Source organism: Rousettus aegyptiacus, unplaced genomic scaffold, assembly GCF_014176215.1.
Source record: "Rousettus aegyptiacus isolate mRouAeg1 unplaced genomic scaffold, mRouAeg1.p scaffold_m13_p_14, whole genome shotgun sequence".
Classification (NCBI taxonomy): domain Eukaryota; kingdom Metazoa; phylum Chordata; class Mammalia; order Chiroptera; family Pteropodidae; genus Rousettus; species Rousettus aegyptiacus.
Genome location: NW_023416289.1, coordinates 43,795,932 through 43,821,189, shown reverse-complemented (window position 1 = coordinate 43,821,189; position 25,258 = coordinate 43,795,932). Strand labels below are relative to the sequence as shown.

At 50.1% G+C, this 25,258-nt stretch overlaps 1 protein-coding gene, 1 long non-coding RNA gene and 1 pseudogene across 7 annotated transcripts; 2 read left to right on the top strand and 1 right to left on the bottom strand.

Annotated features, from left to right (window-relative positions):
• Window positions 1-17,809, bottom strand: CCDC61 (coiled-coil domain containing 61). 5 transcript variants are annotated; one of them, XM_016155335.2, is made up of 14 exons: window positions 17,737-17,809; window positions 10,800-10,958; window positions 10,469-10,551; window positions 7,451-7,608; window positions 6,207-6,368; window positions 3,015-3,225; window positions 2,843-2,925; window positions 1,991-2,160; window positions 1,816-1,891; window positions 1,435-1,583; window positions 1,251-1,329; window positions 1,014-1,077; window positions 439-517; window positions 1-300 (listed from the first exon to the last, which is right to left on the bottom strand). In XM_016155335.2, exons 2-14 carry the CDS (start codon window positions 10,945-10,947, stop codon window positions 203-205), a joined length of 1,560 nt encoding a protein of 519 aa, XP_016010821.2. In that variant the 5' UTR covers window positions 10,948-10,958; window positions 17,737-17,809; the 3' UTR covers window positions 1-202. The 5 variants fall into 5 exon arrangements, with proteins under 5 accessions (XP_016010821.2, XP_036088389.1, XP_016010822.2 ...); XM_036232496.1 differs by lacking the exon at window positions 17,737-17,809 and adding an exon at window positions 17,714-17,730; XM_016155336.2 differs by lacking the exon at window positions 17,737-17,809 and adding an exon at window positions 14,046-14,537.
• LOC118611861 lies at window positions 9,255-9,373 on the top strand (annotated as a pseudogene).
• Window positions 17,810-18,171: 362 nt separating the features above from the next.
• On the top strand, window positions 18,172-25,016 carry LOC107515997. Of its 2 annotated transcripts, XR_001598167.2 has the most exons (4): window positions 18,172-18,463; window positions 18,984-19,099; window positions 19,197-19,280; window positions 23,712-25,016. It is a non-coding gene; the product is annotated as an uncharacterized LOC107515997 (long non-coding RNA). The 2 variants fall into 2 exon arrangements; XR_001598166.2 differs by lacking the exon at window positions 23,712-25,016 and having other exon boundaries at window positions 19,197-20,337.
• The last annotated feature ends 242 nt before the right edge of the window (window positions 25,017-25,258 follow it).

The window sequence follows — 25,258 nt, the reverse complement described above, 5'->3', positions numbered from 1 at the left end:
TCCCAAGGGCAAATATGTTTATTTACAAACCACACAGACCCTCCCAGCAAGCGAAGCCTGGGGGAGCGGGAGGGGCTGGGGCCTCACACACCTGAGACCCCAGGAGCACCAGGAGGAGTTGGGGTGGGAAGCACACCAGCCCCACCCCCACCCAAATCCAAAGGCGCATAGGGCAGGGAGGGAAAGTGCTCCCTCTCCAAGGTCACGACCGCGTGTCCAGCCGGTTCATGTATTCCTGCAAGGCCTTCAGACGGGCATCTATTTCGGCCATGTCAGCCACCTGGTGGTCGGAGCTGTATTCTGTGAGAGTGGGCAAGGGTGTGGAGGGCCGTGAGGGTCCAGAAGCTGCTCGGAGCTCCGGGGCCTATTTGCTGCCCTCAATACCACCCCGGTGGACTCCAGGGCAGGCGAGGGGGAGATGTGGAGTCCCAGGCTCACCTTTGATGGGTCCCCAGCCCCCAGAATTGGCCAGGCATCTCTGAGGGCGGCCGCGTTCCACGGGGGTGAACTTCTGCAGCTGGGGGAGGCATGAAAGGGGTCAGGCACCCTCCCTTTCTTCCTGCCCCCCAAATTCCACTGCAACTTCTGAACCTAAGGACCTCAGAAAAAATAAGGGCTGACAATTACATAAAATGACTTTGTATCTACAACGAAAACCTCTGAGGTTAATATTATTAGCACCATCCATTTAACTCATATACTGAGGTACTAAGAGGGTAACTACCTTGGAGTGGCACAGGTAGTGGGAGGAGGAGCCTGGTTTTAAGACCGGCAATTTGTAGCCAGAGCAGGTGCTCTTAACCAGTGTGCTCTGCACCCCCCCTCCCCCGCGCCCCAACGCAACGCTCGCTTCTAATCCAATGGTCTGAAAATACTCTGCAGCCAGAGGCATTTCAGAGCCGCCTCTGCAACCTGACCCTGACTCTCAGAAGGAAATCGGGAAGATGGGGACAGCGGCTTCTGGTGCTTCATGCTGCCCCATCCTCCTCTGAGGCCTGAGGAAAGACGCTCACCGTATTGGACCCGCTCCAGCTGGTGGGGCTGGGAGGCTTCCGGCGATGGCGATGGCGGTGGACGCTGAGAGGAGAGGGCGGAGCACTGAAGGACGGATGGGAGGTGTCTTTGGCACCTCCCACCTCACCCTCCTCTGGGGTTTAAAGGCTCCATCACTCAATTTCCCTACAAAAGACCGTTTCAGATCTCCCCGGACACTTTCTGGAGGCGGTTCTTTTCCCCAGCCCAAGTTTTACCCTCTGGGGAGAGATTCGGAGAAATCCTCGAACTCGCTGCAGGAGCTGGCGGATGAGCAGCGGCTGCGGAAACTGTCCACTGGAGAAACAAGGAGTGCGTGAGCCTCATGCACTCACTGGTACCGCGGAGCCCTCGTCCCGACCCCTGCGCCCCGTGCGCTCCCGCCGTCTCCAGCCCCATTACCGGAGGAGCTGCGGTGTCGGGAGCGGTTGGCAGAGTCCCCTCGGCAGGTCACGGCAGCAGGGGGCCGAGTCTGGCGAGCCCAGGAGATAGACGGACCGTCCCCGCTTCCTCCGCTGCCCAATCGGTTCCGCTGCTGCTGCTGCTGCTGCCTGGAGAGCGGGAAAGGAGACCCCTGCCTGTGTGCCCCACTAATGTGGGGACGCCGCTTCCCTGTGGGTCACAGCCAGGGCCGGTGACCTGCCCAACGTCACGCGGGGGAAGGGAGAGATAAGCAGGGGACAGATGATGGAGACAGGTGGGAGACAAGGACAGGTGAAGACAGGTCGGACAGCCAGAGCAGGGGGCAGGAGTAGGAGCAGGTGAGGAAGGAGGGGCGCTAACTTCATCTTGATCTCTTTCTGCTTCTTCTCCTTGGCTTTCACAAAGGCTGTGGGGTCGAAACGCGGCACACGACCACCTGGGACGGGGAACGAGAGGCTGGGGTCACAGGATCCCGCCCCCACCGCTCTCATCCTGTTGGGCCTCCTCCCACTTACGAGGCTGGGGCCGCACAGACCTGTGGGGGAGGGGGAGGGGCGGGCGGAACGGCCTCGACCCCGGGCCCCACGGCCGCTCTCCCTGGACGAGGAGCGGGCAGCGCCGCGGCCACGCGACGTGGAGCGCTCCCGAGACGACGCAGCCCGGTCCTCCCGGGCCGGGGGCGGAACCACTGGCGGAGTCCGTCGCCTAGGAGCACAGGACCCGCTGTCATTTTCCCACCGACCAGGACAAGTCCTGTCCCAAGCTCCTTCCCGGACAGGACCAGCTCCAAACCTTCGGGTCAATCCTCCCACAATTGCTATTCACCTGCACCCTCGTACTAGATTCCCACAGACGCTCCGCCCCTCTCAGGGTCCCACAAAACTCTCCCTAAAACACGTATGTCTTCCTTACACCTCCTTCACTGGGGCCTTGTTCCAAAGTCTCCCAAAGTTCCCTGAAACTCCCCAATTCTCCACCACGCACTCCAGTAAAAAATCAGCACACATCAACCAGATCCTCATCAGCTGGTCTACGCCCTTTCGCTCAACTAGACCCTCAGGCCCCGCCCCTCCCCCCCCCCCCGCCCGCCCGCCCCACGACATCCAGGCCCAACTCCCTGATGCAGCAGCCTCAAGCCCCACTCACCTCTACAGACCCCCCCCTACCACTTCTCACGATGGGAGCCTCCTGTTTGCAAGTCCTTTAGGTCCCTCCTCCCCAGCATCCCCACCCCCTCCCCCACCCACCTCCATCCTGCACAGGTCCCCCCCCCCCCGTCACTCAGACCCCGCCTGCTCACCTCTAGGCTCCGCCCAGCCCGCCCCAAGCCCACCTTGCAGGCGGAGTCCGCAGCTGAGACCCGCCCACCCCAGGCCGCGCCCCTCACCCCCTTTTGTACGCAGCGAGCTCGCTGTTCAGGGTCTTCAGCCGCGCGCGCAGGCTCCGTTCTGACGCCTTCACCTCCTCCAGCTGCGGAGACGTGACAGGAGTGCAGAGAACGCGGCTGAGGCCGGGGTTCAGGGTCTGCACCCCGCTCCCGCCGCCGCCGCATCCCTCACCTCCTTTGCTAGGCGGCGGCAGTCCAGGCTGCGGCGGGGGGCCCCACGCGGCGCGAGGCCGCGTTCCTGCCGCAGCTCCAGCTCCAAGCCGCGCACCAGCCCGCGCAGCGCCTCGGCCTCCCGGCGCGCCTCCCGCCCCGCCAGCGCCTCCTCCCGCGACCGGCCCAGCTGCGCCTCTAGCTCGTGCTTCTCGGACGCCAGGCGCGACACCCTAGGCAGGGTGGGGAGAGGGAAGAGAGCGAGGGGTGGGGGGGGGCGCACATGAAGGCACCCCCATCATCCTCACTTCTCGTCGGGGGTCCTTACGCACCATTTCACCTCCCCCACAATGGGCGGACCCACTGCTCCCGGCTGCTCACATGGCCACCGCCACGTCATCGTCATCCACCCCACAGGGCGGACACAACCGTGTGAGTTCTTCCAAAATATGTCATTGATCGGTCCTCCATACCCTCAAAGCCTCACCCTGGTCCTGGCCCCTGCCTACCCTTGGCCTCCCAGCCAGGTCACACTGCCTCCAGTTCACAGAAGGACTCTAAAATGCAAATCCGATCAGGTCACACGACCGCGTTCAGAACGCTTCCTTAAGAAAAAGATGCACACATAGGCTCTTCGTGACAGCACTATTTGTAATAGCAAAAGAGTGGAAACAACCAAAATGTACATCAACGAGAACTAGCTGAATTCCCATGGCTATCCACTCACTTGAGTCCCACATGACTATACAAAGGAAAAAGAAAGGTCTGTATGACCTGTGACCAAGTGACAACCTGATGAGTTTAAAAACAATGCAGAACAATGTTTAGTTTGTGTCCTTATGTAAAAGAAAAAAGGGAATTACAAAATACATATGTTCATATTTCAAAAATATAGAAGGCTAAATCAAAAATTTTAAAAAGTAAGTTACCTATGAAAGATGGAGGAACAGAATTGGCAAATGGGATACAAGCTGGACCCCTCTGAATGTACCCTCTTCTTAAATTTTGACTTTGGAACTGTGAAAATATTCTACACACTGAACAACCCTGATGCCATCTGATCTCGGAAGCTAAGCAGGGTCGAGCCTAGTTAGTATTGGATGGGAGACTGCCTAGGAAGACCAGGTGTAAAGAATAAAAAGTAATGAATTGTAAGCTGACAAGATTCTTGCAATCTGTGAGGTCAACCAAGGGTTTCCTCAAAAAAAAAAAAAAATCAAACGATAATAATAGAAAATATTCTACACAAATTTTAACAGAAGCAATTGCTAAAATGTTTAAAAGTGACTCAAACCGCTCCAACTATATATTGAAGTTGGTGGCATACTGGAGAATATCAAGCGACCACAAAAATTGTTTTTTCAATTTTAGCAAGTAGGATATACTCTAAGAGCAAAAAGAACTGCAAAGAACTCTTAAATTTATTCAGTACTCTCATAAGCCCACCTGCCCCCGGCCAGGCCTGGTCATGTCCCTGCTCTCTGCTCTCCCGGTGGTCTGTGCATTTCCCTCCAGCTGCCAAGCTGACGCTCATCAGAGAGACTATCTGTTTTCTGTCTGGATCCCCACCCCACCCCACCAGGACAGTGTCGCCCACCAGCTGTCTGGCCACTGGGCAGGAACCTGAGCTCTCTCACTAGGCTGCCTGCATCCAACGCTGCTCCACTAATGACAAGCTGGGTGACCATGGACAGTGATAATAATAACCTTATCTGTAGGTGTTGGGACTCCAGGACGAGTGCTTAGATCACGTCTGACACTCAGGAAGGGCCCAGGAAATATTAAATAGTGCTGGGCAGTGTGCCTGGCACACAGTAGAAACTCAAGTGTTGGATAAATGAATGAATAGATCCTGGAGTCTTCCCAAACTCCCAAGCTCCAAACTGGGAAGAGGAAAAGCAGCCACTATCTGGCTGTGGGAATCTCTGGGCAGAGGGCGCCACCTTGTGGCCGGGAAAACACATGTGCGCGCGCACACACGGACACACCTATCAGACCCAAGAGCAGATCTGAGGCTGGACTGAAATTAAAGCTTATCTTGCTTCCAGCACTATGCCGAGCTCCTCCAGCAAGACCCACAGGCTTCTCCAGGCCTGCGAGCTCCCAGTCCTGACAGGGCAGAGGGCTAGTCCTCCCTGTCAGCACTGAGGTCAGTCCTGGGCTGGCAGCTGCCAACCGTGCACAATAGCTAAGTGAACCAAAGTGGGCTTGGCACCATCGGCCTGGATTCAAGGTCTACATTGGCCGTTATTACTCACGGTGTGACCTAGGGTAAGTTCTTTAACCTCTCTGTGCCTCCGTTTCATCCTCTGTAAAACGGGGACGATAGCAATGCCTACTCAGTGAGGATCAAATCAACTAAAATGATAAAGCACTGAGCATAATCTCTGGCACACAGTTAAATGTCACGAACATTAGCTCCTGGTATTATTATTATTATTATTATTACTACTACTGCTGCTGCTGCTGCTACTAAAAATATTCTTAGCCCTCCCCAACGAATGGGGATCCCTCCAGGTAGAGACTGAGTCCCCCACCCAGCAGGCACTCAACATGCCGAAAACCTTTGCTTTCTTCACTTCTCTTTCAGTCCCCTCATACTCACCACACCCCCACCCTAACGCAAGGCCTTCTCACGTGCTGCTCCCTCTGCCCAGAACACGTCCTCACCCCTCCGTCTGATGCACCCCAGGACCCTATCGGGCGGCTGTCCCAGCCTCCCACAGCCCAGGCTCTTTCCTGACTAACTCCATCTCCCTCTGCAACGACACATCCAGGTGCTGATGTGACACCAGCTGGTGGCCCCCTTGGCGGGCCACTGCCGGGAGGGGCCAGCACGGAGGAGGCACTGAGCAGAGAGCTCCGGCCCGCCCTGTATTTGATGTGCCGCCCCCAGTGCCTGGGACACACCTCTTACCAGGCAGGGTCAGTCCCCTTCTGGGATCCCTCGCCCCGCCCACTCTGAGTCCTCACTGTCTACAGACAGACCCATCTCCCCCACTGGACTGGAGTCCCAGGAGGGCAGGGCCAGGATTGTCTCGGCCGCTCTGTCCCCAGCACCACCCAGCACAAGGTGACCACAGAGGAGAGGCTCAGAATAAACATCTGGGGAACGAGAGCCCGCCATCCTCCCAACTGCGTTAAGAATCATCGGGTCCTGCAATGCATGATGGGATGTACCTCCCAGCCCCAAATGCCCACCCCCCAGACTCACTGCTCCCGCAGGTGCCAGATCTCGGAGTCCCGGGGGTTGCGAGGGTCCTGGTGGTCCAGCCCCCGAAGGCGGCCCAGCTCCTCCTTCAGTGAGCGAATGACGCCCTGGAGGACCACGGGGTCTGGCTTGCCCTGGTACGGGAGGGGCAGCGGGTAGTGAATCCTGAGGATTAGAACCGTGGCATCTCAGAGCCCAAGGATCCCCCAAGGGCACTACCAGACCCCGAGAGCCCGAGAGCATGAAAAAGCACCGTTCCAAACACCTCACGTTCCTAGAGGCTTAGGTCCTAAACGCGCCTTCCAGCCCCCTCCCTGCCCCCACGCCCCTTGCCCCTTGTGCGTCAGCCACCCCTAGGACTCGACTCGAGTCGTGGAACCACTGGGTCATGTGACTTGCAGCCACGCCCAACCCTGAGATTCCCGTGGTAGATTCTACCTAGATGGTCTGACCTGGGTCCCCCCTTGGTTAGCGAAAGGTACGGCATCTTGATTAACTGCTCCACTGGGTGCTATTCATAGAATAGCACTCATAACATAACTTCCCACCAGGAAATCAGGGAACTGTTAACAAAGGGAGCAGACACTGTCCCCGGCTACTCAACAGCCATTCCCAACGCCTTTCTCCCTTGCTGCCTCCCGCTAAAGACGAGACAGCCAGATATTCATTTGCCCAGCATTCCTTGCATGTGACTACTTCCGGCCAAATATTATGGAAAAGGCCAAGTGACCATTTCTGGCCAAATATTATAGAAAATCTGTCAGGAGTCTTCTGAGAACACTTTGGTTTTCCTGATAAAAACAATAGATACAATTGGCAAGCACATCTCTCTGTTCCTCTCCCTCTTGCTTTGCTGCAGACGCAATGCCTGGAGGTCCAGCAGCCATTTTTGACCAGGAAGAGATAAGGATGAAGTGAAAATCCATCTTATTAAGGATGATGGGAAAAAACAAAAACAAAAACAAAAACAGGAGACCGCATTCCTAATGAAATGATTGAGTTGCCACCACCTCCCTAGACACCTTGTTAAGCGATAAACTATTGTTTGTTTAAGGCACTAGTAATGGCTATTGTGCTACTTGTCCCCAAACACAGTATTAAATGATACAAACTTCAACACTGAAGTCCAAAGGCAAGGCTGAAGCAACGTTCCCACCTGGCCCTGGGTACCCAGGGTTCCTGAGGTCTAACCACATCCTCTCCTACCTGCTCACCAGTGTGAGCCTAGAGTCAGCCCCTCGGCGCACCTGTCAAACTCCACAGAGTAGATGAGAATCAGGTAGCGCTTGGAGTTGAGCTGGGCGGATCTCGAGGCCAAGGGGCCTGGGCGGCCCCCCATCTTGCGGTTCCGCAGGGATTCCAGATCTGTGTAGGTCAGCAGGTCAAGGGTGACCGACTCGCTGCTCTGGTGTGAAAGGATGGGAGGAGCTGCAACGAGACCCAGACTACACCCCCACAAGCCCAGGCCACACCCCCACAAGCCCAGGCCACACCCCGGCCGGTTCTCTGGGCTAGCTGGCCTGTCCCACACTGAGGCTGATAAGCAAGATGGCCCTGTCCAAGGTGCTGGCCCGAGGCCGTCATCAGGGAGAAACTGAAAAGAACCTAAATTCTCGACCACTGGGGACGGCTTAGGACTATAGCTCTCCAAGTATTGTCTGCAGACCCCTCGGGGACCCTGAGACCCTTTCAGAATGTACAAGAAGTCAAAACAATTTGTATAATAATATTAAGATGTCATTTGCCTTTTCTGCTGTATTGACATTTGCACTAATGGTGCAAAAGTAATGGGTAAATATGCTGGTGCCATGAGCAGAAATTCAGCTGGTGGCATCAAATGTGCTAGCGGTCATTGTATTCTCCACTGCCACGCAGTCTCAGTGGCAGGCCAGGAGGGAAAAGTAAACAAGTAAATAAATAGATAGACGAAACACACGAAATGAAACCTGGGAAAAGTCTTGATGACACTGTAAAAATTGTTAATTTTACAGAACCTCAACCCTTGCGTACACAGCTTTGTACTACTCTGTGACCAGACGGGAAGCATGTGTCCTGCTGTTCACCAAAGTGCAATTGTTGTCTCAGAAAAAGCACTTATGCCATCGAGTTTTGAGCGAAGCTTGCCACTTTCTCATGTAACGCTACTTTTCCTTGAAAGAATGACTGACAAACAAAACTAGGGTTATTCAGACTTGGGTGCCTAGAAGGCATTTTCTCAAAAATGAACAGCGAGCCTGCCACATCAAGAGAAACAGCTAATGGTATTTGTTGCCAATGATAAAATTCAAACGTCCAAGTGAAAACCGAGATTTTGGAGAACAATCTGCCACTGTGTGCCTGACAGCCTCTCAATGTTAAAAGACTTTCCTGGTGAGGTCTGTGAGGACGTTAACAAACATGACTTCCTGATGTTGTATAATAAAATATATTAACATTTGGAAGATCAGTACGTCTCACAGGTGACGTTACAAACTGGGTAAAAGATGTAGGCAATGTGCGAGATGCAGCAATAGATCTTAGTGTAATAGTACACGACGTTCACTGATATGGCTTCAGATCCTACACCACAACCAACCTTTAAAGAACTACCGCCTGTCCAGTTACTTGTGTGTCAGCAAAGAAGGATATGCACAATTGTCTGAAAAAGTTATGAAAGGACTTCCTTTCCTACTACATAACTACGTGAGGCAGATTTTTCCGCATATACTTCAACCAAAACATAGAACAGACTACATGCAGGAGAACATGTGAGAATCCAGCAGTTTTCCATTAAGCCGGACGTTAAAGAGATTTGCAAAAATGTAAAACAATGCTACGTTTCTTCCTAATTTCTTTTAGAAAATATATTTTTCATAAAAATGTTACTGAGATTAACATATAACAGGTTTATTACTGTTATTTTTAAGTGAATTCATAGATATCTTTAAATTTCTCTGAATTTCTAATATGGCAAACAAATGTTGATAGATAAATCTTACATAAATAATAAAGCTCTTTGATGTCCTCGATAATTTTTCAGAGTAGAAAGGGATTTTGGATCAAAAAGTTTGAGTCTACAGCCATGCCACCCTGAACATGCCCAATCCCGTCTGATCTCGGAAGCTAAGCAGGGTCGGGGCTGGTTAGTACTTGGATGGGAGACCACCTAGGAAGACCGGGTGCTGTAGGCGTAAAAAAAAAAAAAAAGTTTGAGAACCACTAGGTTAGAGAAGTAATGAGCTGTGGGTACAATGCAATACAAAGCAATTGCTAATGAGGATAACAAACTCAAAAAGTTAATGACAACAACAACAATAATAACAACTGACAATACCTATATAGCATATATTATGAGGCAGACATTATTCTAGGCTTTTAACACATAACTCATTTAATCTTCACAACACTACAAAATGCGGACTGCTGTCACCCACACATGACAGAGAGGGACGCTCAGGCACTGCCCCCGGCTCCCAGCTCGGGGCAGTGATGAGTCTGAATTCAGAGTGCGTGCTCTTGGCTGTTATGCTATTAGCCTTTAGATTCTCAATGCTAAGAGTCGGGTAGCTTCTAAGTCACATATGATTCCTGCCACAATGACACGGGAGCATGTTTTATCTGTAATCAGAGAAATAATGCAATAATGGCATCTAAATAACATCCCTGTCACTCTAAGTTCCAATCAGGTTTTTCTTTTCCTATCAATACTTGTAACTACTTGACATGATATACTTTTTAAATTGTCTTTCTCTCCCACTAGAATGTCACCCACATGAAGACAGAGATTTTGTCCCTTTTGTTCACTGCTGTATCCCCAGTGGTGACAATAGTGCCTGGCACACTGAAGATGCTAAGGAAATGCAATAAATGATTGGCTATATTCACTGACATTACTAAATTTTTATGAAATATTATTGAATCTTTTAAAAACAGGTTGAAGGATACCTTGGGAAATACAGCAACTACACATAATTACAGGTCTGCAAATGCGCACATGCACCTTCCCACATGCATAGAGAATAGAGAAATGACCGGAGTGATTTCCACCAAAACATTGCCAGGAATGAGTATTAGGAGTGGAGTGACTTTTCCTTTCTTCTTTACATTTATTTCTCTGTGACTTGACTTTAATACATGAGAATAACTCTCAGAATCAGAAGACGACTTTCACATTGGGGAAAGAAATGAAAGAGAGGGCAAAGGGTCTTGCAGGCGTCGGATGGCCAGCTACCCCCAAGGAATCCGGGGAAAAGAAACCTCCCCCTGAACGCCCCCCCGGTCCCTACCTGCGTGAGGGCCGACTCCAGCATGTTACAGAAGATGTTGAACTGTTTGAAGTTCCCCGTCTTGTGAGTCAAATCTTCGATGACTGGGTGGGGAGAAAAGTCCTTCCTGAGGCCTGACCATCTGTCCCACCCAAGGGCAAGGCACCCAGGCCTTCTAACTTTCCCTGACTCCAAGGCCTCTGGCCTGAGGGATGAGTCCTACACCCGCTCCCCACCTTAGAGCTTCCGGTCAGGTATAAGAGGCCAGTGGGCAGGATGCGGTTGGCCTCATCTTCTAGAAGAAGCTAAACCCGGGGAGGACAGGCAAGCCCATCCAGGTAGGCACACTCACAGCTGGCATCGAACTCGCCCCGCCACTGGTCAGCTGTCATCCGGTCCTCCACCTCCAGCTCTAGCACCTGCCCAGACACCAGCACCCGCACAGCATGCTCCACACCTCGGAAGACGTAGTCCACCTGCAGGCCAGCTGGCTGGTCCATGGCCAATGTCACTGAAGAAGGGGATGAGACAGAGACGCAGAGCGGCTGAGAGTTCAGGTTCAGTAGCTAGAAAGCCAGAATTCACGTCCTGGCTCCACCACTTACCAGCTGTGGCACCTTAGGAAAGAGACTTCCTCTCTCTGTGCCTATGTTTCTTCACGTGGAAAATGGGTACCATATGAAAGTTAAATTGAACAATCCATATAAAAGTGTTTGAAACTGTCCTGCACGTTACGATGCCCAATACATGCTGGCTAGTGGCATACATGACTTCCACTAAAAGAATCACGATTCATAGTATTGATTATTCGTTTATTAATCCTTATATTCATTATGTTTATAGTTATTCATTCATTCAGCAATCATTTGCAGAGAACAATCCAGCTAGAAAGGGGGACAGAGTATTGAGATCAGGTGGGGCAGAGATTTTAAATACGGGGTCTGGGCACGCCTCTGTGAGGAGCCGGCATTTGAGTAGCGAACCGAAGGTCATGAAGCGGGCCACGAGGCTCCCTGGGGAACAAGGTCCATGTTGGGAGAACAGCCAGTGCCACAAACTATCAATGATACACTTACATCATTCACAGTGAATTAATCACTGATTTTATTAATTAGTCTGTTGTTCTCAGCCAACAGAGCTACTTCTCGATGTTAGTTTTATCAGGAGCTGGTTCAGAACGGGAGCCCTGGGCTGCCTGGGTTCACATCCAGGTTCAGCTGTGTATAGACACAGGCAAGTCACCTAACCTCCCTTACGGCCCGATTCCTTATCTATAAAGCACATGCTGCCCCGGGTGCTAGGGATCTGATGAGACCAGATTGTGGCTGTGCCCTCAAGAGGGTGGCAACAATCAGAGACATAAAAATGTCTAGTGGGAACAGGGGACGTTGGGGGTGGGGGTGACCACCAGAGGCCTGAAGGGAGGGGAGGAGACAGGTGAATACCTAGGGAAGTGTCCAGGCAGATGAGACAGCCAGGCAAAGGCTCCAAGGTGAGTTGTTCCTAGTTTGTTCTAAAAACAGTAAGGAGTGCAGCATCAGGTAGGGAGGGGTTAAGTAAGCAGAGGTGTAACGGGACCGATGATGTTCACGCAGGCCTTTGTAAGCCCACAGGAAGAAAAGTGCCCGTCTCCTTGGACTAGGGGTAAGGATTGAATGAGTTAATAATGCTAAATCCTTGGGGAAACTGAGCCATGTCTGACACACAGCAAGAACTCAATACAGACCGGCATCCTCACCATTATTATTGTTATTGCTTTATTGTTTCTGAGCTTGAAAGGGATGATAGAGATAAGGAAAGCTGCTTCCCTCCCCAGTGTACAGATCCGGTCATTGAGGCTGGCGAGGAAAAAAGGCCCTATGCAGCGTGGCACAGCGGCTCCAAAGACAGAGCCGCCCAGGGTTGCCCTTAACCTAGACTGGAGAACATTCTAATGTCTGGTCTCCTTCTCTCCCCACCGCCTCCTTTAGTCCTCATGCTCTCCCCAGGAAGTCCTTCCTGAAGTCTGATATTGGAAAATATTATATTTTTTGAGGCAGAAAAAGATGAATCCTGAAACTCTAAGACAGAGATTTTTAACCTTTTTAGCGAGCGTCCTTGAGCCTTCGAGAGTGTAATGAGATCTCTGAACCCTCGCAGGACAGAAGAATAAGCCCATAACCTTCTGTAAGTAATTTCAGGGGCTCCCAGAATATTACCCCCAGGCCCATTGACAGATCCCCTTTCTCCAATCCCAAGAACAACTGCCCGAGCCCCCACACATCCTGACAGGTGCCTGTCTCTAGACTCAAGCTCTTGACTTTAGTTGGGGGAGGGGGTCTCTGTTGCTTTGGAGAGGCTGATGAAATCTGGAGAGCTCTTTCCCTGGAAAACTAGCACTCTCGCAATTGTGCTGTCATTCTCTGGAGATTTGGAGGTCCGTACAGCTCCACCTTTCAATATATCCCTCACCCCTGGCCTCCAATGCGGGCGCCAGGCAGCGCTGTACCTGCCTCAACTGGTGCCTTAGACCCCGCCCACCGACCCGTCCTCAGACTCCGCGAGCCAATCAGCGGCCACGCCGTCCTGGTTACCAAGGCGTTGGAGGCAGCGGCGGAACACCTGAGGAGCCGCGCAGCTTCACAGCCCCAGATACTGCCGAGTCGTGGTGCCCAACTCCCAGGAGGAGACGGAGGAGGAAGGCGGTCCGCCCCACCCCATCCCCGATGCCAACCTGACCCTGTCCTCCTTCCCCACTCCCCGACATAAGCACCCCCATTCTCACACCGAAGGTAGCAGCTCTTCACTAGATAACAGGGCCCTAACGCGTCCAACTACCTTGATGTCATTAGCCTCCACCTCAGTCCCCAGATATTAAGCCCCGAATGCTCTCCGAATTCAACCCTCCCCTGACACACACCTGCCTGCCTCACCTGCACAAAGTCCGCAGGCTCCGCCCCACTCCGCTCCCCCATCCTCTCTTCTAGGCATGTGGTAAGTGTTCAACAATTGCTGACGGAATAAATCCCACACCTCTGCCGGCTCGACCGTCCCTTCCAGACCCCAGCTCCCCACCACTCACTCATTCCCTAGAGGAATCTCTTCCCTGAGATTCCGGGCTCCCCTTCCCCTTCCCTCTGCAGAACCTCCCTCTCTCCAAATTCCAGGCCCGTCTCCTTTTACTGGTTCTGAAACCAGCCTTCTCCTCCCCAAATCTATTTCCATTTCGCTCTCCCAAATTGGAGGGGTGGTGAGGAGGGAGGCACACCCCCCTTCTCCCTACACCAGCCCCATGTTCTCCTGGGGTTCTCCCCATAATCTACCTGAATTTTGCTCCCCCATCCCCATTATTCTGCCTGGATTGTGCCTTCTACTCCACATACACACCATTTTCAGCCTGTATTCCATCACCCCCATATTTCATCTGGATTCTTTTCCCTCCCAAATTCGATGTAAACCCCTCTCTCCACCCCAACGCACATTTTCCACTCCTCTCCCCTTCAGAGAGCCCTCCCTGAACACCCCTCTCCCTATATTCTGGGATTCCCCAGGCCCTGAGCCCCTTCCCCCAATCCTCTCCTCCCCGCCCCCCAACCCCACGCGGACCCTGTCCTTATACCTGCATCCTCCAACCCTGCTCTGTGACCAGCGGCCCATCCTGGTCGCTGGTTTTGTTCCAGTCCTAAGTCTCTCCCAGCCTCTTTTCTCCGCCTCGGCTTCTTGACCCCGCATCTCAGCCTCTCAGCTGCGCCTTCGAGGCCCCGCCCTCGCCAATCCGCGACGTCAGCACGTCAACCTTGCGAGCTCCTTGGGGACGCCCACTGCAACCCGCACACCTGACCCCATTTCTCGGGCCTCATGACATCACGGTTTCTGCACACACACAATTTCCCAGCCCCCAGCCCTGTCCCTCTCATCTCTCACTAAGGTGACCCCTCTCCATTTCCAGAGTTACATCACCAACCCTGACTCCTCCCAAATGACATTCCCCGGATATTTCGGATTTCACAGACCTCACCTAGGGGTCCAGCTGACAATCCTCCCCACTGGGGTCCCAGGAGACAAATCCACATCACCATCTCCCACACCGGACATGGGGAAATCCCCACCCCTGGTAGCCCCCATCCCTGATGGTGTCTTCCCACTCTGCAGCCCCACCCCACCCCATATTCCAGCTCAGCCATGACCTAGCAGAAGTCTTCAATGCAGCGTGCCGCGCACCTCACATACACACACACATGGCCCAGCCTGAGTGACTCTTCCTCGCCCCATTCAGAGCTCACCTCCCCACCACGTGGGTGAATTTGAGCTGGAGAGAATCCCCTCCCCATTCGCCTAGCACTCCTCCAGAATACAGACTAAAACCTTCCACATTGCTCCCCTGGAATGTACTTTAGGACACCCCACAATCTAGACCTCCATAGTGCACACTTGAGCCCAACACCACCCCCTGGGGGCATCTGGGCCCCTCCCCCACTGTCCCTCAAACACTTTTTGCCTCGGATAAGAACCATGCACACTATCAACCCAAACTCACCCTTAATTCTGCTCTCTGGTAGGTATTATAACATCTCCCATTTTTATAAAGGATGAAACCGAGGCTGCCTGGGACCCCACAGCGAGGGACTGGAATGGTCATCCCCCTACTCATTATTTAGCTACCCTTCCCTGACCACCTTCTGTCTCCTCCCATAATTTTCTGCTTCTTTACCTCCCAGCTCTAATTAAAAGTAGCCTTGCACCTTAAGCCTGGCGCATGCTGCAGGCTGGGGGACTCCTGGGTTCAGATCCCAGCTCCACCACTTACCCGCAGTGTGCCCTGGGTGAGGCACTTAACCTCTCTGGGCCTTTCCCCACCAGTAAAGTGGAGATAATAAGAACTTCCACCTCATAGGATTGTTGTGGGGACTCGCTAAACACATGTAAGGTGCTTCAAACAGTGCCTGGCACTCCATCAGCTGTTACCATCTGTGCAATAAGTTGATTAGGTGACAGACCAGAAGCCTGCGAGGGCAGAGCCACTTGGATCATTTTTGTATCTCCAGCACCCTAGGCCTGGCACCGATCAGGGGCTGTGAATTAACAGGTGATGCCAAGAAGTGGGGTCCTGGCCCTAGAGAGACACTGGACATACAGCCAAGGTCATCTCCCCTCATCCCACTCCTTGTCGTCCACTCTCCATGTCCCAGGTCCAATGCCTCCTCCGGCAGGAAGCCCCTCCTGACTCCCGGGGTGGATGAGGAGCTATCTCAGTCACCGGTGGCCCCAGCACTGCCCAGCAGAGGGCCAGCCACAGAGGAGGAGTAAAACGATGAGAGCTCTAGCCCGAGCTCTGAACCGGCCAGTTTCACACAGTGAGGGCCCAAGACCTTTCAGCATCCCCTCAGGTGCTTCATGAAAATGCAGGATCCCGGGCATGGTAGAGGAAGAATCTCTGGAGTGAGCGGGCAACCTGCATTTCCTACAAGCTCCTCTAGCACTAACTAAAGCTGAGATCTTCTATGCTGACCGCCACAATCTGCCCAGTTTATTACCCCATCTGGACCCCACCACCCTATCCAAGACCCTCTCAGCTCAACATTCCTACCCTATTCCACTGGGAGAACCCCCAGAAATGGTGGTAATAGTGGCGTAGCACAAGTAACACCTCTGAAGCATGTATGTGCACTTCTAGGTGTTATGGTCTATATTCTCATGGAGCCAACAGTATAGCGGGGATGGGGGTGGGTCTAAGAAGCCCAGTGGACGTAAACAAACACTAATACATGTCATACAGGTAATGGTAAATGTCATGAAGAAAAATAATACCAGGTGGTGAGGAGGCAGGGAGTGACAGAAGCTGTTTTAGCTTGGGTGGTCGGTGAGAGCCCCTCTGTGGAATTGACATTAGATCAAAACCTGAAGGAGGTGAGGGGGAAGTTATCTAGACATCTGCAGGGAATGTGATCCAGACAGAGGGGACAGGGAGTACATTCCCCACACGTTTGCTCTGGGTGAAGAACAATGAAGAGTCCAGGGTGGCTATAGCGGGGTCAGCAAGGGTGAGTGGCAGGGACCGAGAGCAGGGAGGTGTAGCGAGGACTTCTGCGTGAGGTAGAAGTCACAGGAGGGTCTGAACGGGAGCAACACGATCCAACATTTGCTTTAACAAAATCCCCCTGACTGAGGTCAAGGGCAGGGGGATGGAGACCATTGAGGAGGCCCCTGCAACAGATCAAATCAGAGCAGATGATGGCTTGGACCAGAGTGGTAGCAACGGAGGTGGTGAGACGGGGCTGGATTCTGGGTGTGATCTGAAGTGGAGCCAGTGAGATTTGCTGACTGACGAACCATAGGTGGGTAAGAGAAAAAGGAGTGAAGGACAATTCCAAGGTTTTTGGCTGAGTACTTGGAAGAATGGATTTGCCATCAACTGGCTTTGGAGGTTGAAAGAGGAAAATCACAATGTTGGTTTGGGACAAGTTTTTAAAGTCTGGGTATCAAGTTGGCCATGGATATATGATTCTGAGGTTCAGGTGGGAGATGCAGACTGGAACTATCACTATGTAAAGACCATTTGAAGCTTAGACAGGGTGAGGCGGCTGGCATAGAGATAAGGTCAGAAGAGATAAGGTCATTCCACTGATGATGTACCTGAGGCACAAAGAGTTAAACAACTCGAGGAAGCCACCTTGATGTTCAAAGGTAGGGCAGTAGGGCGGGTAGCAAAGCCCAGATTCAAACTCCAGCAATCCAAACGCCAGAGCCCACTCTCTTCACCACCAGTAGGGCTATTAGGAAGTTTAACAGTTAATTGGCATAAGACATTTGCTAGGTGTCTAGCACACAGTACGCCCACATTAAACGCTATGACTTCACACTTCATTAAAGCACAGCCTCCTCCCTGAAGGCCCCACTCCCCCCTTCCTCAATGTTGCTTCTTCACAAGCCCTCCACCAAATCCAAGCTCATTGCTGGGACCTCCGCCCCTCCACACTGCTCTGTATTAACACTCTGCCTTAAAACCTCTCATTAAATCGCAAGGCTATATTGCAAGAGCATTTCTGTATTTTACCATGTGCTGTCTCCTGCTTTACACACTTTCCCCATTAAAGACCCTCCGACGAAACACAAAAATACCCTTCGACTCACAAACTGCCCTCTGCCTCACACCCCCTCATTAAAGCGCCCGCCCGTGTTAAAGGGCATCCCACTCCCAATTCCCACACTGCCGGGTCAGCTGCCCGCCGCAGGCCTCTCTCCCCGAGAGACCCCCTCCCCCCAGGATCGCCACCCCGGCCCGCGCACCCGCCGCTCTCGGTGACTCTCACCTTCTCCACCGCCACCCCTCCTCGTGAGCGGTTCAACTGCCGAAGCTCCAGCCCCGCCCCAGGATCCGGCTTTCTCCCTTATGATTGGCTCTGGCTTCTTCCCAGCCAAGTTTTTATTAGTAAAATAGACGCCCGTCACTCTGTCCCGCCCCAGAGAAGAACCCGCCCTCCAAAGCTTGCAATTGGGCAACTCGGAGGAGAGATTTTTTGAGATGGATCAGTCTGTTGTCCAATCACTACTGGCTAATCGTCAATGCCAGTCATACAAAGAGGGTTGTCCCTTGACGAAGGGAGGGATCACGGAAGTAGCCCCTTGACTCCGCCCATCAACCCCTGCAGCCGTGTAGGCCGCGCCCACCGAGGAAAGAGGCGGCGGGGTGGGGGGGAGGAGGAGTGTGAGACTCGGACACGCATGCGCACAGGAAGAGCTTGGCCGCCGGTCTGAAAGCTGCGGAAGTGTGCGGAAGTGTACCTAGCTTACAGACTGGTTGAGATTTATCATCCCTCATTGCGTTCCAAGCCTGCATTAAGCACTATGCAGGCCTCGGCTTATTTAAAGTTAACAACAACTCTGCAGTGTAGGCGCTATTGTGATCCCCGTTTTGCCACTAAAGAAAGAGGCTCAGAGAAGTACATCCACTGGCCCGGGACCACACAGCTGAGAATGATCCATCCCTCTTTTGAACCAATGAGGCATCAACAGGGCAGATACAGCTTACAGAATTTGGTAAGAGAGTAGGGGAGGGGAGGGAAATACAAGGAATACAAAAGAAAAGGAATACAAAATCACAAACACAAAATTGGGTATGAACATGAAAATTTACTTTGAATACGAAATAATGAATTCCATATTTAAAAGAGCTGACAAATACCTCAAACATTGCAAAATCCCCAAAGGTGATAACGTAATGTTTTTATGAATTTACTGCCTGACGCACCTCTGTGATATGTTTCCTACTTTTTTGGCTGCATATACTTATTTCATAATATCCTCATCTCCAGAGAGAAGAGAAAAAGTAAATTATCCTTCCTCTAACATGCTTGATGGAACTTTTTTCAGTCATTAGAATTTAGAAAAAGTCTGAGTTTCACAAGTCAGTATTGGGGATGGCATCTAGATTTTTTGGATATTAATGAAAACTTTTATGAAGTTTAAACTCATATGTTAGCTATATGTTCTGGAAACGTTTTCACAGACTAGCTTCTGGCTCAGTCCTGTTAATTCTTGACCCAACTCTCTTGCACAGGTGCTTCTGGAGTTGGCCCCTAGAGGGTAGTTCATGCCACCGTAGATTGTGTGACCTTGCACCTGATGAGTTAGCACCTTGGATGATAGGAGCCACTCCTACACCAGGATAACTAGGTAGGTAATTTCCATTTACCTGGAAGTGTCTGTGAACTCCATTGAAATATCCCACAAAACCCAAACGAAATGTATTCTCGTCTCACCTTCCCCTCAGCTAGGTCCCATAAATGCCTGAAACTGCTCCAGCACCAGCCATGGTACAGAGAAATTCAGCAAGGGGGAAGCAGAACTGGAAAAAGTAAGTGGTAACAACCAATTGCATTTTAAATATCCTCTTTAGTAAATTTTATAAAAACATTGGATTGTAGGAACAAATTGCTAAGGCCTTGGAAGGGCCCATGCAAATCAGGGGCCCTGAGGCTTACATGAGCTCTGCTATAAAACTACCCTAAACACTAGTCATCATGCATTTATTGAGTGATCACTGCATACCAAAAGCTAGTACCGGAAATCCTGCCCTGAGGCATAATAGCCAGTCCCGATATTGCCACCAACTTGGTTGTGGGGCCCCTTTCCCTCTCTGGGTGTGAGTGTTCCCACCTGTAAATGAATACAAACTCTAGCCCACTGTTAAGAAGTTGGGCTTTTCCATCAGAGAGACCTGGATTAAAACTCAAGAGTTCCTCTTACCAGCGGAGACCTCCCACTGGACATGCTTCTTCAGTGAGCCTCACTTTCACCATCTGTAAATGGAGTTCAATTCATTCATTCATTCATCAAGTGTTTATTGAGCACCTACCATGTTCTGGGCACTTTTCTGGCTGCTGGGGGTAAGTATATCAGCAAACAAACAGAAAAAGCCCATGGCCTGGTGAAGGGAGACAAACAATAAAATATAAATACATAAATGTCAGGTGGCAATAAGTGTTATGGAGAAAATAAAACAGAGTAAAGGGGATAGGATGATGAGAGATGATGTCTCAGAGAAGCTGACATCGAGCAGGGATCTGAAGTAAGTGAAGGAGCCAGACTTGTGGGTACAGGGGTAGAGCATTCTAGGAAAAAGAAACAGTCAGTGCAAAGGCCTTGAGGTGGGAGGATGCTGATGCATTTAAAGAACAGCGAAGGGGTCAATATTAAGTGAGTGGGAATATGGTAGAAGATATCTGGGACCAGAGCCAAGTTGTATAGGGTCTTGCAGGCCATTGTGAAGTCTTTGGATTTTGCTCTGAGTGAGATGGGACCCTCTAAAGGCGGAGAGCCTCAGAGACATTTTACTTATGTCTTTTTGTTTTTTGGTGTTTATTTTTAAATTATTTTACAAACATTAAATTATTATTAAAATATAGCTAACATACGACATTATATTAGTTTCAGGGGTACATCATAGTTATTCAACATGTATATACCTAGAGAAGTGATCACCATGATAAGTCTAGAAACCATATGACACCATATATTATAATGTTATTGACTATATTCACTATGGTATACATTACATCCCCATGATTTATTTTATAACTGAAAATTTGAACCTCTTATTTCCCTTTGCCTTTTTCCTCCTTTTAAAAGAAATCTTCAATTACAGTTGACGTTCGATATAATTTTATATTAGTCTCAGGTGTACAGCACAGTGGTTAGAATTTGTATAATTTACAGAGTGATCCCTCGTTTAGTCCAGTACCCACCTGACCCTACACATAATTTTTACAATATTACTGACTATATTCCCTATACATTACATCCTCATGACTATTTCGTAACTACTAATTTGTACTTCTTAATCCCTTCTTACTCCTGTTTTATCTTAAGATAGGCCATTAAAATAATTCAAATAAAAAAATAATCATTCAAATGAGATAAAATGTTGCAGTCTGTGGAAAACATTTTGACACTTCTTCAGAAAGTTAAACATAGAATGACTATGTGACCTAGCAATTCCACTCCTAGGTATACACCCAAGGGAACTGAAAACTGATGTTTAAACAAATAGCTATACATGAATAGTCATATCAGCACCATTCAGAATAGCTGAAAGGTGGCAACAACCCAAATATCTATTAATAGATGAATGGATAAACAAAATGTGGTATAGCCATGCAATGGACTATTATTCAGCCATAAAAAGGAATGAAGTTCTGATACATGCTACGATGTAGATGAACCTCAAAAAACATTATGCTGAGCAAAAGGAGCCAGACACAAAAGACCACACTGAGTATGATTGATTCCATGCCTATGAAATGTCCAGACTAACAAATCCATAGGGACAGAAAGCAGATTAGTGGTGCCAGAGACTGGCGGGAGTGGAGGGGGGTGGCGAATATGAGGAGTCACTGTTTAATGGGTGTGGGGTCTCCTTTGGGGATGATGAAAACGTTTTGGAACTAAAAAGAGATGATGCTTTCACAATGTTGTGGATATACTAAATGCCTCTAGCTGGTGCCCTTTAAAATGTTTAATTTTATGTCATGTGGCTTTCACCTCAATAAAAAAAAAATTTAATCAAAAGATTAAAAAATAATTCGAATGAGAGATGATGGTGGCTTTTCTGAAGGTGGTAGCAGCTGGGGTGGTGGGATGTGGTGGGAATCTGCATATATTCCGAAGGTAGAGCTGACAGAATTTGCTGATGAATTGGGTATTGGGAGGGAGGGAATGATTGCAAGGTTTTTGATTTGAGAAACCAGGATGAAGTTTTCATTTATTGAGATTAGATAGGGCGGGAGGGGGCAAAGGAGAGTGGAGATCAGGAATTTGGTTTTGGACATGTCGGGGTTCCTAACAGACATCCAGATGGAAGTATGGAGAGGAGAGGTGAATGTATGAGTCTGAATTCAGGAGTGAGGTCCAGCCGAGGGAGACATATAAATTTGGGAGCCCACCACCAAAGGAGGGAGTGAAGAGAGGAAAGAGAAGAGGACCAAGGACTGAACCCCAAGACCCTCCTATATTTAAAAATCTCTGAAATGAGGAAGAAACAGCAGGGGAGACTGAGAAAGAGCAGCCACTAAGAAAGGAGGGAAATCATGAGAGTGGGGTGACTTAGAAGCCAAGGGAAGAAAAACCTAGGAAGAGGGCGTGACCATCAGTTGGAAAGTTCAGGTCACAAGAGGGCGGATGACTGGACTATTGGATTGAGCCACTTAGAGGTCACTGGTAACCTCAAGAGTTGTTGTTGTTGTTGTTGTTATTATTATTATTATGAATTATTTGGCCAAGCAGTGGAGGCAGACCCTGATTGGAATGATTCAGGAAGGCTTGGAAGAAAGGAACTGGAGACATTGTACCCATCACGTTTTTTTAAGAGTTTTGTTGTAAAAGACAGAACATTGGAGCTGTCACTGGATGGGGCGATCAACCATGTTTGTATCAGAACGTGTTTTTGCACCCTTGAGAATGACTGAGCAGAGAGGGGAGAATTGATGATGCAGGAGGGAGAGAACCGCTTGACTCCTGTCCTTGGGTAGGCGAGAAAGGATGGGCCTAGCATGCCCATGAGAAAGTGGCTTGGCAGGGAGTGTGTCTGCCGTTGACAGGAGGAACGGAGTCTCGGGTTCAGGGAGAGGGCAGATGTCCTGGGACCTGCGGAAGTTCTATTCTGATGGCCTCTCTTCTTTCTGGGAAGCAGGTGCAGGGTTAAAGGGGAGACTGAGGATGGGGAGGAGGTGGTAGAGGTTGAAGGAGGGAGGACAAGGTGTGACATAGTCTTCCAGAGCGAGGAAGGGTGAATGGACGTGAGTAGGGCTTCTAGGCAGTGCGCCCCAAGCGAGTGATCATGGAATTGCAGCGAGCTCGGGCTGTGTGTCCAGCCACATCCAATGGGCGCAGCCACGGAATAGGCGGAGAGTTGGGTGGGAACTGCCCACCGATCTCATTCACAGAAAAGCTGGGAACAGGACCCTGGTACCCATTGAGTGCTGGAAAGCAGAGCAACTGTGATAGTTATAAGTGCTTTGATTTAGGAAACAGAGGGGCTGTGAAAAGGATAGGGACAAGGGTCTTGTCGAACCCTATCCTTTACAGATGGGGATGCAGAGGCCCAGGTGAGTCCCTTCCAGGTTTCACACACATAATGTGAGATGCTATTATTATGATTATGCCTGTACAATACCCCAAAAGCGAAATCCATTATCACATTTGCTTAGGCAATTGGCAAGCATCCCCCAAGCCCCTCTAGATTGTCCCATCTGATTATTAGAGCTTTGATAATACAGGTAATTCCTTAAGCCCTAGGTGCTTGCCCTGTATCGTCTCATTGAGAGGCAGCAAAGTTGTTAGTGAGCGTGTCTCCCTGGGTTTGAACCCTAGCTCTGCTTCTTATAGTCCATTGCTCATTGTGTCAGTTTTCTTGTCTGTAAAGTGGGGATGATAACAGCGGCATGTGCCTCATAGTGTTTTGTTAGAAATAAATGAATTAACGTGTGTAAAGTGCTGAGCACACCACCTGCCATGCAGTAAACACTCAGCAAAGCGTGGCCATCGTCATCTCATTGAATCCTCTTAACAATATAGGAGGGAGGTACTATTATGATCCCTGTTGACTGTGACAGGGACTAAAATATTAATGTGTTATTATTCAAAGCCTTACAGGGGGAGATAGAGAGAGAGAGAGCGAAAGAGAGAGAGGAAGAGAGAGGGAGGGGTGAAGGAGAGAGGGAGAGAGAGACAGAGAGAGATATGCATGTGTTTGGGGTTTTTTTTTGTGGGTTTTTTTTTTTTTTTTTAGTAATTCTGGGTGGAGTCGAAGACTAAAGAATCCCAGAGAAACCAAGCCGATCTACATAAGAGAGTACATAAAGTGAGAACTTTCACATCCATTTGATTGGCCAAAATTAGACCGTCTAAGAACATCAAGTTCTAGAGGAGTGTATGGAAGAACGGTCATCCAGTGCTGCCGGTAGGCGTGGAATCGCGTGCATCCTTTCTGGAGAGCAATCTGGCAATACTGTGAAGTTTAAATAAGAGGATGGCTGACAACCCAGTTTCCCTGCTCTCCAGCAGGCTCGCGAATGACGTACATACGAGAACGAGCAGTGAGCATGGTTTGGGTAGCAAAGGGTTGGAAGGAATTTGACGGCCATTATGAGAGCTGGAGAAGTGGCACGTAAAATACATAACAGAATACCACACAGCGTATGAAAGAAGGAGAAGCTTCACATGAATGCTTAGTAAACGCTTGGTGCTAAACACTTTTAAGATGCCAGGCTGCAACGGCCCTATGAGAAAGGTACTGTTATTGAACAACACCCCTTTTACAAATGGAGAAATGGGAGCCCAGAGAGGTTAAGTAACTTGCCCCAGGTCATCCAGCTAGTAAGCAGCCAGACTGGGACGGAAGCGCAGGCAGCCTCTGCACAGTCTGTAGACTCACTCAGCACGAGCTAGAAATAAGCACAGCCACAAAGAGAGCTCTCAGAAAGCACAATGAAGGAAAGATGAGTTTATGGCTCAGAGGCATTTTTGCAAGTTTAAAACACACATAGAACAAAATTAACTTTAAGGATATGGATGGATTTTACTGAAAGGATAGAAGGAAGACTGAAGGCCAGAAATTCAGCACCCTAGAGTGAGTGCCTATGAGAGGTGGCAGATGAAGGGGGAAATTACTAAAATTAAATTCAACCAGAAATGATTGCGTAGAGTCAGTTGAAGCCTTGGCACTGTGGTTCTAGGCTAGAGAAGCATCCAGATTCCCTAGGAAGGGGATAATTTGGTGGTGGAGGAGTGCGGAAAACTTGGAGATACTTGGCTGAAAAGAGAGGAAAAAGTAAGAAAGGGAGGCAGTGTGACGAAACTGTTAAGGGAGTAGCTTCAGAAGCCAGGCTGCTAGGGTTCAAATCGCAGGTCTGTCACAAGTGACTTAATTTCCCCATGCCTCAGTTTCCCCATTCATAATATTCGTAAAGCCACGCCCTGTGGAGAGATGCAAGAAATCTACATTGTTCCCCAATGTTGTTACAGAAATCCCTTTTTTTAAAAAAAAAATTTCTCTTGCAGCACAGTGTATGATCTGACTTGCTTTTTTAAAAGGTAAGGGCGGAGGGCTGGGCATAGGGGGCAGGGAAGAGGCTCCTGTGAGAATCCAGCCGGATGCTGCTGGGGGCCTGGCCCTTGGTGGCATTGATAGAGGTGGCGAGATGGGGTCAGATTCGGAAACTCAAGGTGCAGCAGAAGAGGTTTCTGATGGATGGGATGTGGGTGTAAGGGAAGGAGGGGGGTGTCAAGGGCAAATGCAAGGTTTTTGGCCTGAACAACCGGGAGAGTTTGGAATTT

Bases quoted from the DNA above. Each gene is read 5' to 3' on its own strand.
- CCDC61 (XM_016155335.2), bottom strand. From the start codon at position 10,947: ATGGACCAGCCAGCTGGCCTGCAGGTGGACTACGTCTTCCGAGGTGTG. The intron at 10,552-10,799 runs GTGAGTGTGCCT...CTCCCCACCCAG, and splicing joins GGGCGAGTTCGATGCCAGCT to TCATCGAAGATTTGACTCAC. The intron at 2,926-3,014 runs GTGAGGGATGCG...ACGTCTCCGCAG, and splicing joins GCCGCCGCCTAGCAAAGGAG to CTGGAGGAGGTGAAGGCGTC.